This window comes from Gopherus flavomarginatus, chromosome 5, assembly GCF_025201925.1.
Source record: "Gopherus flavomarginatus isolate rGopFla2 chromosome 5, rGopFla2.mat.asm, whole genome shotgun sequence".
Taxonomy (NCBI): Eukaryota; Metazoa; Chordata; order Testudines; family Testudinidae; genus Gopherus; species Gopherus flavomarginatus.
The window spans coordinates 95577213-95590205 of NC_066621.1; the positions used below are offsets into that span (position 1 = coordinate 95577213).

Genomic DNA, 12993 nt, shown 5'->3' on the forward strand with positions numbered 1-12993 from the left:
GGGGAAGGGCTCTGGGCTGGAGCAGGGGGTTGGTGTGTGGGAGGGGGTCAAGGCTCTGGGCTGGGAGTGCAGGCTCTGGGGTGGAGCCGGGGATGAGGGGTTTGGGGTGCAGGAGGGGGTTCTGAGTTTGGGAGGGCTTATGGCAGGGGATTGGGGTGCAGGGTTGGGGTGTGGGCTTATTTTGGGCGGCTCCCAGTCAGTGGCGCAGCAGGGGTGGTAAGGCAGGCTTCCTGCCTGTTCTGGCACCGCAGACTGCATTGCACCCTGGAAGCAGCCAGCAGCAGGTCCGGCTCCTAGGTGGAGATGTGCAAGCAGCTCTGCACAGCTTTCGCCCGCAGGCACCACCTCCCCCAGCTCCCATTGGCTAGCAACCAGGGCCACCCCGCCTAGGAGCTGGACCTTTTGCTGGCCGCTTCTGGGGCACAGCGCTGTGTCAGAAGACGACGAGACTAGCCTGCCTTAGCTAGGCAGCAAGGCTGACAGGACTTTTAACAGCCTGGTTAGCGGTGCTGACAAGAACTGCCACAACCTTGGTTGTGACCCGCAGTTTGAAAACCACTGCCTTAGTTCCTGTGAACAGGCATTCTAAGGCCTGGTCTACACTGGGAGGGGGATCGATCTAAGATACACAACTTCAGCTATCAGAATAGCATAGCTGAAGTCAACGTATTTTAGATCGAATTAAAATTACTTACTTCGCATCCTTATGGTGTGCCGCAGCTCCCCTGTCGACTTTGCTTCCTCCTTTCGCCAAGCTGGAGTTCAGCAGTCGATGGGAGAGTGATCGGAGATCAATTTATCGCATCTACACTACGTGCAATAAATTGATCCCCGATAGATCAATCGCTACCTGCCAATCCAGCGGGTAGTGTAGATGTACCCTTAGTGACTAGATCTGTTTTGATGAAAGGTTATTCCTTGGCTGCTCTAGTTTTAAGAGGTTCTAATTATTGGATAGTTATGGCCAGATGTTACCTTTCACTTAAAATTGGTACATTCCTGAGGACAAAAAAAAAAAAAAAAAAAAAGAGTTTCTGGAATTCTTCTGGGAAGAAGAGTGGGCATCCAAACATTACCTTAGGGCTTCCTTTGATATTTCAGTCACAATGGTCTTGTATACCTCTGTCTCCATTAAGAGATGTTCCTGGCTCAGGAGTTGTAGTCTTACTGTGAAGGCCCAGGCTAAAATTGTGAATTTGTCTGACTCAGACCTGAGGGTCTATGCCTTCAGAAGACAAGTTCTGGGAAAAGATGAAATCCACAAAGTCCCTGGCCAGGTCTCTGAGCTCAAAACTATTTATTTCCATACAAAATCTTACAGATTATCTAGGGGTCAGATATTACAATCTTCCTTTGGAATTGGCCATCAGCCCAGCAAAGATCGAAATAATTTTGGAAGCACTTCTTTTCCCATCAGAAGAAACAAAGATGTCTTAACTTTTGCTTGCAGAGTGCTGTTTAACTCTTTAAACCTATCTCTGCTTTTTAAATGAAATCTGCTAAAGCAGATGGTTCTTCCTAATCTGATTTTAAAAAAGGCTTTAGAACCAGGTTCAACCACATCAGAGTGTAACAATGGCTGTAAAACTCAGGTGTTTTAACTGTGTCAATATGGCTTCTGTCCACACTGTACCATTTCCTCAAATTGTTATAAAAAGTAATTTCAGAAGCACTTGTCAAACTGGCTGGAAAGAGTTATTGCTCCAGTTAAGAAGTGGTTTCCCAGGGCAGTCAAGGTTTTGGATACCTGTTTTGCACTTGGCAGAAAAAGCAAAATGCAGTAATACATCTCCAAATATGTTACTCCAGAATACTACAGCTGCTACAAAATAAGTTGTAAATATTTGAACTGAGACCTCATTAGCTGCAAAATTGCAGCAGAGAAGCTACACCGTTGTATTTTGGGAAGTTTGCTGCAAACTTTTTCTTACAAAGAGCTATTATAGATAAATACTGATTTTGGGACTTAATGAATAATGCTTTCAGCCATAACAAGATAACTAATACTTCTGGGTAACAGTGTTTAAAAAATGATTTACCTGACTTTTTCCCTGGCTCTCCTTTAAAAAAATAAAGGGGGAGGGTGCAGGGGAAAGAGGGAGGGGTATGGCTGGGGTTCCATTATTGCTCAATATTGAGGTATGGTGCTTTATTTTTAAGGATCCCCCTCATTACTACCTTTCCAGCTTCCCAGAAAATACTTTAATTGATCTCTTCCTTATTATTTTCTTCTATATATTTCTGATTTTTTAGCAGTTTTTGAATTCAGATGGGATTATACAGAAAAGTACTACTCTGTTGCCAAGGTCGTTTGTTTTTCCACTCAATCCATCCAGTCCTTTATTCTAATATAAAAAGGGGTATAATCAGACCAATTTATAAATCCTAGATTAGCTTTTTTGACCGAATTAGCCAAGGTGCAAGAACTAAAATCATATCAATCCTGGCATAAGATCTGTGAGTAGCAGAATAATACATATAGTCCCTGACATCAACATTCATCTGATGGACATCCTCCAGATTCTCATTTTCTAAGTGATATGACAAATTTGCACTTGCTCTTCTTGAATGCACTCTGTGTACATTCAATTGATCCAAAGTGGAATTAAGCACTTCATTTAAATCTCCTCCAGAATAATATCCCCTTCCCTGAAACTTCCTAGAGCCCCTTAATTAACTTCTTAGGGCCCCTTAATTAAAATTAACCTTCTCAGAATTCAATTTGTATTTGTTTTAATTTTGATGGATACTTGTTATTTTTAAGCATTTTTTCTGATTTTTATCTTATTAAATGTTCACAATTGTGCAAAATTATAGATTTTAGGATTGGGTTTTTTTAGATTTTTACTGACGTAAATTTTCACAGTTATGGAAAATTATTTGGGGAGAATGAGACCATGGGGGAGTCAGACAACTATTTAATGACAATAGATGTTGAGATTCAAAATGTTAAAGCTTTATAACCATTACAACACAAATTGTCAACATAAGAAAAGTAAATATCTTTAAATCGAATTCTAATAAGTTCTCAAGCAGCATTTTTCTTACTCTGCCTATCTGTACATTTTGATTATTCTTGATGGAAATATTTTTCCCTTGGTTTGTGTGGGTACAATGAAATGGATGTTTACCAATATTTTACCAATAAAAATCTAATCCTTCCAAGCCTGATTAAAATATATCTGTCCTCCATATCTATGAGTTGGGCTGAAACAATAAAAGGGAAATGTTTAGTAAAAAGAATTGCCATTGCTCTCCTATTAATTTCCCTGGAGAGACATACAATAGCTGTGTCCAAGAAGTATTTGGGTGTTTATCATCATATTTCTTCAAGGGTGTTTCCTGTAAATAGACTATACTAAGAAAATCCTTTTTTTTTCAATGAGCCAGAATACCTCTTTCCTTTTTGTTAGCAATGACATTGATAAACTCACCCATGAGTACCACATCTTCTGTCACAAAGTATATTACTCTTTGTTAAAGGCAATGAGACCCTCCAGCTAGATGGCAGGTCTCTATTACGTTTGCTCCTCTTTAAATAAGACATTTTAGATATAGGTCCCATCATATACACAATAATTTTAACACTACCACATATATTGCTTTCCCTTTCTTTAACAGCTATATTATTGTGCCCTGACCCTAGGTCTGATTTACTGTAGGTTTAAAAATTCTGTGCCCTAACATTTTATTATAATATACTCTTTTATATTAAAACGTGTAACAATATTTATCATCTCTTTCCGATCTCGTGTTTCCCTTCCTGTGTACTGCTCCATTGTCACCATGTCCCTTCTAGCTGTGGAAGCCTGAGCTCACCTTCCTTCCTTCGTGGACATGTTAGTAGCCTGTTGTGTTGGGGAGGGTGTATTTTTTATATGTTCATAAGAACCAATCTTTATCTAAATCTTATTAAACATAGGGCATTATGAGATTATTATACCATCTCTGAGTTCATATAGTCTTAAAATTTTTCACCAGAGGTGACCCTTCTCCAGTTTATATACATTTTGGAATGTTTGTGACAACTCTAATATCGAACTTGCTTCACTTGAGGAGATCTGCATCTCCTATTTTGTTGTTAACTTTTTTTCATAATATAAATCACAACGTTCAGTTAACTATAATATTTACCCATTAAGTATACTGTATTCACATAGAGTAAAATATCCTCCAAGCTATACAGCCCAGTTCCCATTTAACAATACACCTTTATCATTATAACCTCATGGATATAATATCCATTATCTATTATAATGTCATAGCCCATATACTAATATTATTCTTTTGGATCAGAACTCTTTCTTCTACTCTCATGATTGTCCTATTATCTTAATGATGCATCTTTTTGAGCTGTTCTGGCTCTCTTTGATCTCACTGCTTCCCAGTGATGTCTTGGTGACCTGTAGGACTGATGCCTTTGATCCCATTCAGATTGTTCTTGAGCTGATTTGCGTATTCTCATGTCCAGAAGTACCTGTTTTCCTTCATTTGGATCTGAAATAGACATACATCTTTCCTTCCATTGAAAGGACAGTCTAAATGGGAACCTCTATTTGTATCTTACATTGTTCTTTCTAAGAATTGTGGTGGTGGTCTCTTTGCCTTTTAAGGGTTGAGGTTTCCAGATCTGGGAAAATTTTTATGTGGTGGTTAAGAATCATTAATGGTTCAGCTCTCTCTTCATCGCCCTCAGTATTTTATCCTTGTCTTGATAGTAGTGTAGATAAATGATGACACTTCTTGGTCAGGAGCCAGCTGAGGCCCTGGGGAAAAGGTATCTGTGAGCCTATTCAGTATGAATGCAATCTTTCTTTCCCAGTTTTAATATCTCATGGACAATATCGTTCAATGCATTCAGCAGAGTTCTCCCTTCAGTTTCCTTTGTAATATCATTAATCCTTATGTTAGTCATGTGTTCTTTATTTTCCATGTATTCCAGCTGTAATTCTATTTATTTTTCTCTTTTTTCAGTTATTTGGATTCTTTGATCTAGATTAAACATGCTGTCTGATGGCTCATTTTATCCTGTTTCCACATCTGATATTTTTCCATTAATCTCATTAATTAAAGTTTTTTATCTCTAATGTAAGCCTAGAACTCATCCTTCATCTCCTTATTCATCTTTTCAATTTTTAACAGTAGATCTTCCAGGTAAGTCTTAGTGACTTGTGATTCTCCATCCACTTGCATAGTTTGTTTGCCGGAGTGGGAGTTATTCTCTTTCATGGCCATGTCTTTGGGTTTTGTTGTTGTTGTTTCGTTTTTTGGAGGAGGGGGATGGACAGGGAACAACTGATCTTTGTATTGGAAGATTTCTTTCCTTTCCCAAACATCCAGATCTTCTTGTGTTTCCTTTTTTCTTGTTGAGTCCCTCTCAGGATGGCTGCTGCCACATTTCCCCTTTGTTTGTCTGACCTTTCCAAATGGCTGCTGCCATATTTACTCCCCCACCCACAATAGTACAATTTTAATTATTTTTTTAAGTTCATTGCACTCACCCACTCTCTCTTTGCAGGATAATGAGGGTCCAGTTCAACATCTCTAAGCTTGCAGAGGCATTTTTAATATGTTCTGCAGGCTGGTGGTACTGTATTCTGTTTCTGGATATTCTCCTCCTGAGGCTGCTCTGTGGGACTGAGATCTGCAAGTTTTCTTCATTCTTCTCTTTTTCTTTTCAGAGCTGGCTTCATGGGTGGTTATTCATATTTATGGCTCAGATCAGTGGATTCAGAATGGCTGCTTCTTTTTATCTTCTTAAATTGCTTTCATTTTTTTCCCCTTTATTGCAGAGAGCTGGATTAAACCACCATCTTGTTTGCTGGTTTAACCATGCCCCAGAAAGGGGTACTTTTCAATGGTTATATGAGTGCTGGTGGATTACTGGGGATATTTCACTGACATTAATGCTGGCTGGTCAGGAAGGTGTATGATGATTGCATCTTTAGGAATAAAAGACTTTTTGAATGGATGGAAACAAAAACTTTTCCCTCAGATTGGCACATTCATATATGTTAGATTACAATGCTAATAGTGATTCTTGCGGACCCAGCCTACCTTTTTGCTTCCTTGGCTCGTGAAGTCATACATAGACTAACTGGACAGAAGAAAGGAAAAAATGTAACTACCACCTGAACCGGTGCAGGATAATTGGTGAATGTGCATTTAGTAAATTGAAAGGATACTGGAAATGTCCTGAGTGACTAGGCTAGCTCTCATTGAGCCAAATATTCTTACTGTTATTTCTGCATGTTGCATTTGACTGTTTTACATAATATTTGTGAAACAAAGGAAGAAATGTTGCTTGTAGGGTGAAAGGGGTAAGTGGAAAGACTGCTGACTTTGAACAGCCAGATGCATGGGCAGGCACACGAGGACTTTGAGATGCTGTATGGCTGAGGAAGCTTTGAGAGTGTACTTTGAATAGTGTGTCATAGCATGAAAGTGTGCTGCTGTGTGCTATTTTGTGTATTTATGAAAAACTTTACTTTGCTTCTATATGAATTGTACATGTACTGTTAAAACCCAAGATGGGAGAGATGCTTCTTTTGGGGATCAAAAATGATATTTTGTAAGACAAAGTAAGTAAATATTATTTTCACAAAATGCAACTTTATTGAACAGTAATCAACAATTGAAGTATTTAAAGAATATTTACGAAGTGCATAGTGAAAATGCTTCTATATGAACCACGTCATTGTACTCATATAATTTTTCTTGTTTTCTTCCGGGGTTGAGTGGAAGGGTTTCTGCATAGGCTATGCTGGTGCCTTGCCTGGGTTGTGTGTTTATGGCACATGGCCAGGGAACATAGAATTGTCCATACATTGCAATGGCTTTAGGGTGTCAATCTTCAGACATTTTACTCTGTAATGATTTTCAGTATCCGAGTTTGTTTGAGGCACCGCATTATGTTTGGTGTGCTTCTCAATGCATGTCTCATTTCTTCGGCCTTTCCTCAAGCATGCATTTCCTCCACTCCATTCTTTCTTGTGAGTTGGCCTCAGAACTCCTGAGAAGATCTGACAATGTCTCCCCTGTCCATTCTTCTTTCTACTGATTATAGTCAGTCTTTCAGCAGAGATGGAGGGGATGCCTGTCAATGGTACCCTGGCTTAGGCCACTGATAAACAACAAATGAGAAGGATATTGTTAGATTTAAAGGCTTACTAGATAGAAGAAAAGTCAGAAACTCCCTAAAAAGTTCCCATAAAGATATTCATAAAAGCATGAACTGTGTCTGACTTGCTTCAGGGATGCTTGCTTTAGGAAGATGAGTATATGGGGCACTGTTCAAAGCCTGTAGCCATGTGGGATGGAGGGTGGACTCTCAACTGTCCTGGTAATAAGCGTAGGCATAGTTCAGTAAATATTGCAGGACTTATAATCATAAAATGTTGACATGGCAAAGGTCATCTAGTTCTTTCCCTGTACTGAGGCAGGATTAAGTATACCTAGACCAGTGGTCCCCAACCTTTTTCCGTCTGGCGGGTGCCAGATAGTGAGCCACGGAGGACTGTGGCGGTGGACGACCATCCGCTGAAATGCCGCCGACAAGCGGCAACTTCAATAGGTGTTGCTGCCGAAATGCCGGCGACAAGCAGTGTCATCGAGAGGTGTTGCCGCTGAAAATCGGCGGTATTTCGGCGGCAATGCCTCTGGATGATGCTGCTTGTTGGTGATATTTTGGCAGATGCTCGTCCACCAGCCAGTGTGTGGGCACTCTTAGATGCCCTGGCGTGCGCCGCGTTGGGGAACCCTGACTTAGACCATTCCTCACTACTAAGGGAGCTGATGTTTGTGGCAGAAGGGAGTTTTGTTTCATTGGAGGCAGAACTGCCAGTGGGTTCACTGCAGTTTTAGTGTGCATGCCTTTTTAAAAGTTTGTTAAAGGCACTTAGAGTAATACATAGGCACATTTTTTTCATATTTTACTAGACATGTAAATGAAGAAAGACAGAAATAAGTTATTATTGGCTAACTTGTTTCTTTTTTTCCCCTCAGGTAAAGACCATGTTTGTAAATTTATTGGCTGTGGAAGGAATGACAGATTTAACTATGTGGTCATGCAGCTGCAGGTGAGTTGAACTAAATAGATTTTAGGGATTTATTTTTTCCCCAAGCATGTATTTAGCAAAAAATAACAGTGAAATTTTAGAGCATGATGTATAGTAGAAAACAGGCTATTGTTATAGTGGGGTAGTGAGCCAAGGTAAACTGAATATTTCATATTGTTACCATCCTCTGCCAGAAAGAAGGAGAAATCTCACAGATCTTCAGAACAGACTGAATATTTTAGTGAGAGAGGTATGATGTTTTCTGAGATAAGTTTTCAGAGAGATGTAAACTTACTTGAAGTTGGAAGATAGCTTAAGATGTGCCCAACTGCTTCTGGAATAGATTAGTTTTTTCAATATGAGTTTTTGATCACTTCGCTAATGAAAATACATTGATAAGAAACTTCCCGTGTAGGTTAAGACTCAATCCAGAGGATCAGAAGACCTATTCTGAGTGATTGTATATGTCAATTATACTAGATGTATCATGTACCTGTGCTTTTCCCAAGCAGTACGTGTAGGGGTGGCCATGCCTGTGCCCTGAGCAACTTGTGCTTCAAACCAAGGGTATAGAATGTGGAGCCACCCTACTCTCCTCTCTCTTCCTTCTTACCATCTGTTGTCAGAGCATGCTGCCAGTTGTTCCTTTGTGAACATGTTGTAAGTATTTTGCTTCTGAATGGTACTCATTTTGGGGTTTCTTTTCCTTTTCTTTTCTCTCTCTCAACTCAGAGCTCTGCCCAATATTGGGGGACCCTATGCCTTGGTCCCTTGGGTTTAAACTTTGTTCAGGGTGTTGCAAACTGACCGTGACCCTCACTCTTGTTCTCTCATGTTTTTTGATGAGGGTCATATCAAGGACACATGTCCAGTTTGCAAGGGCTTCAAGGGCAGAGCCAAGTTAAGAATGCCTCAGGTATATCCTCATGGAGGTCTCCATTTGGCTGGCATTGGTACTGCCTTGGTCAGCTAGAGGGAGTTCCTCCCCATCCAGGACCACTCCCCTGCTTACCGGAAGGCAGGAAATGGAGGAGATCTCCTTCACCAGGATGCTCCTTGAAGAAGCATAAGTGTTCAGAGCTCTCTCAGCATCTGAAGTCAAAGAAAGGAACAGTTTCCATGGTATCAAAGTCTTCAGTGCAGGACTCTTTAGCTGCAGATGTGACCCACTCCAGTACTGAAGATAGAGTGGATCCTCCAGCTTGCTGCCCTTGGTATTTCTTTCTAGTGGCTCAATCAGTGCAGAGCCATTGATTCCAGTTCCCCAGTTGGAACCTTAAAGGCTGGGTATTTCTTCAGAGCAGGTGCAGGAGGAGGGTTTATCGTTACCTAGCAGACACTTATTTCAGTACTGACCTGGAGGCTACGTGGCTGAGCCTTTCGGTACTGCTCTTTCAAGTTATTCAGACCAGTAGTGTTTTGCCAGGGCTGTCGTACAGTATGCACATGTTGCTTCCCATGCCGGTATCCAGTACCACATCCTTTTACTGTGAAGCTGGTTTTGAGACCGTCAGCAACCACCACCTCAGTGCATAGTACCGATAGACAGGAAGCCACTGAGGTTGCCACTGGTACTGAAGTCTAGTCAAAGATATTGGACCTGATCTCCAATGTTGTTTGGTACTCCGCCTCCCTGGCCAGCAGAGTACTCATATTCCTCCTCAGACTCTGAAGTGGGCTCCTACGTCTCCCACAACAAGGAATATAGGATGTTCTCCAGTCATTGTTACCCTCTCATGTGAGTTGTCCTGACAAGAGCAGATCCAGGCATTTGAGGGCCTAGTTTAGGCATGATTATCCTTCAGAACTGTACTGGCGCTACCATTGGCCTTACTAAGTACAGTGGTGGATGCCTCCAGAGTCTAGATAATCATCCCAGCTTCACTGCAGAAATCAGCCCTTGAGAAGATGAGCCTCTCCACCCAGTATCGACAGACTGTAGGAAGTCGGTACAGAGCAGCTGCTACATTACAGAAATATATCCCTTAGCAATGAAGTCTCCCCACGTGGTATCAATGGACCTCTTGATCCTGGTTCTGACCATCACTGATGAGGTGAGGATCACAATGGCTTCTTGTTGGCTTTAGACAGGACTTCTACATCTGCAGTTCTTGACCAGCGCCAGGAGGGTTCTAGCCTGCCTCCTTTGTATACATACTCCATCTCCTCTCTGGAAGAAGCACTGGTATTGAAACCCTTTCTCAGCACCAGATGATTTAAAGGCCTACGAAGAGCTCCTGAAAAGGATGGCTACAACCCAGGGATACAAATGGAGCTTGTGGAAGAAAATCCACACAAGCTCATAGACATTTTACACCTGTCTACATCAGGGAAAGTTGCTCTCCCTATAAATGAGAAAGTTATGCAGCCTAATAAAACGTTGTGGCAAACTTCATCATCTCTCATGCCAGTGGCAAAGTACCCAGAACCCAGTACCAGGTTCTATCTCAGGGGTCTGAGCAGTTTTTTCATATTCCATAGGGATCCCTAGCAGTGGCAATTGTAAATGAAAAGCACCACTGTGGTAGAGCAAAAGTGACTCCTAAGGATAAGGACACAAAAAAAAATTGGACCTCTTTGTCAGAAAAATTTGAGAGAGAGTTGGGAGGCTATGCAGTTGCAAGGTCTGCAGTACAAGCTTCCTTGGATGCAGCAAGCTTCAGCTGCCAGAGTCATGACAACGGTGGTAACCATGCACCGTGCGGCTTGGCTCCAGGATTCCCACTGAAGTGAGCAGACTATCGAAGACCTCTTCTTTTAGGGCTGTGAATTGCTTTGTTTGAAAACAGATGATTAACTGCATACATTTAAAAAAAACCTATAGGACAGTGTTCAAGTCCCTGGGTCGGTAGTCACCAGTCCCCAAAAGACTGAAGTTTTGTTCTTCTTCGAGAGCTTGCTCATATCTATTCCAATTAGGTGTGTGCGTGCTGTGTGCACGTCCGTCGGAAGATTTTTACCTTAGCAACACTTGGTGGGTCGGCTGGGCGCCCCCTGGCGTGGCGCCGCTATGGCACTGAATATATACTCCTGCTGACCCGTCCGCTCCTCAGTTCCTTCTTACCGCCCGTGTCGGTCGTTGGAACAGTGGCGCGCAGCTTAGCTGATCTCCACCTCCCTAGCTTTTCGCTCGTTCTAATACTTATTGTGTATATAGTTTATTCTCTCTAGTTCTAGTTAATAGATTTTTGTAAACGTAGTTAGTGTATATAGTTCAGAGGGTCGGGGATTAGCCCTTTCCCTCTCCCGGTGCCCAGGCCCATGCCTGGCTCACTGGGTTTCAAACCGTGCTCGGCCTGCCACCGGCCGATGCCCACGGGGGACACCCACGACTCCTGCCTCAAGTGCTTGGGGGAATCCCACCTTGCGGACAAGTGCCGGATCTGCAAATCGGTCAAGCCACGGATGAAAAAAGAGCGGGACTTTCGCCTTAAGCAGCTCCTAAAGGAGGCAGCCCTCACTCCTCCACCTTCGGCACCGACTGCCGGACAGTCCGTGCTGGGGAGAAGTGCCTCATCAGCACCGGAGAGCGCTGGCACCGCGAAGACAGCTCGGCACCAGCCGTCACCGGCCCAGAAAGCGGCCCAGCACCGCTCCCTCTCCCCGCATGCCAAGAAGCTTAAAGCTCCTGCGGCCCCGCTCTCTGCACCGCAGTCTGAGCAGCAATCTAAGTTGAGCCACCCAGCACCACTAACTGCGGCGGCACCGACAATCTCTGCACCGTTGATTCCAGCTGTGCAAGAGCCGTTGAATCCGGTGCGTGACAGCTCCCTGGCACATGCCTTGGTAGAGCTTCTCATTCCCACTATGCCAGAGACATTTGCTACGGCGAGGGAACTTATTGCCTTAACAGAGCCCGCCCTGCCTCAACCCCCAACACCACCGGTGCGGGTTATTCAATCGACAGGCAAGCCTGCCATGGTAAGACCACCTTCCATCGGCACCTCAGGGAGACAGCGCTTAAGATCGAGGTCCCACCAACTTTCTTGATCTCATCATCGCTCCAGATCCAGGTACCGCTCGCAGTCCCGGTACCGATCTCCTCCTCGGTACCGGTCGCACTCGCGGCACCACTCGAGGTCCCGCTCACTGGACCCATAATCCAGGCACTGGTCCAGCTCCTGGCATCGTTCCCACCGCAGCCGTTCTCATCATAGGGCCTCAAGATCCCGGTCGACCTCCCGGCACCGCTCCGGTCGCAGGTCCCGATCACGCTCTCTGTACCGGTACGGATCCCGGTACTGCTCTCCGGTGCGGCATGAAATACAGTACCCTAAAGACAGGGCTTATCCTCAAACCGCCTCCGCTCCGCCATGGCCATCGAGAGACACGTCTGAGTCATCGCACGCTGATAGTGCTGCCTATCCTGATTCAGAGACACACAGCCGGGTTCTTCATGAAGCTCAAGGTCCAGACCAAGATCCTCATCAGTGATCCTTTTGGACGCTTTGGGCATATCACCAGGCCCATGGTGAACCCACGGTACCATCACGTTCCTCTCCGTCGGAACATCGCACACCAGAGGCCACTGTTAGCTGCCCCCCTCCAGCGGGTACAGATCACTCTCCTCAGGCACCGGACCCTCAGTTCCTCCCAGACCTTGATGTACCTCCGGACCAAGAGTCCCTACAGGAACCACTGGTACTGGGTCTGTCGTCCTCCTCTTCACCCGACGAGGCAGTGGCCAGTACATCCTCCTTGGGCCCGCCCCCTATCGACCTCCGAGCTCACCAGGACCTTTTGAGGCGAGTCGCCTTAAATATCAATCTTCAAGTGGAGGAGGTCCCGGAGGTTGAAGACCCGGTGATAGACTTACTGTCGGCGGATGCCCCAACCCGCGTAGCTTTGCCATTTATACGCTCCATCCAAGCCAAAGTGGACACAATCTGGCAGTCCCCGGCGTCTGTCCCTCCTACGGCCAGAGGGGTGGAAAGAA

General features: G+C 43.9%; 1 protein-coding gene across 5 annotated transcripts in view; it reads left to right on the top strand.

Moving 5' to 3' along the window:
• TTBK2 (tau tubulin kinase 2) overlaps window positions 1-12993 on the top strand; it is a 202933-nt gene that overhangs the window by 75209 nt on the left and 114731 nt on the right. For all 5 annotated transcript variants that reach the window (XM_050956637.1, XM_050956635.1, XM_050956639.1 and 2 more), the window contains one exon: window positions 8005-8078. In XM_050956637.1, coding sequence (XP_050812594.1) covers window positions 8005-8078 — 74 coding nt within the window. The remainder of the gene's footprint in view (window positions 1-8004; window positions 8079-12993) is intronic.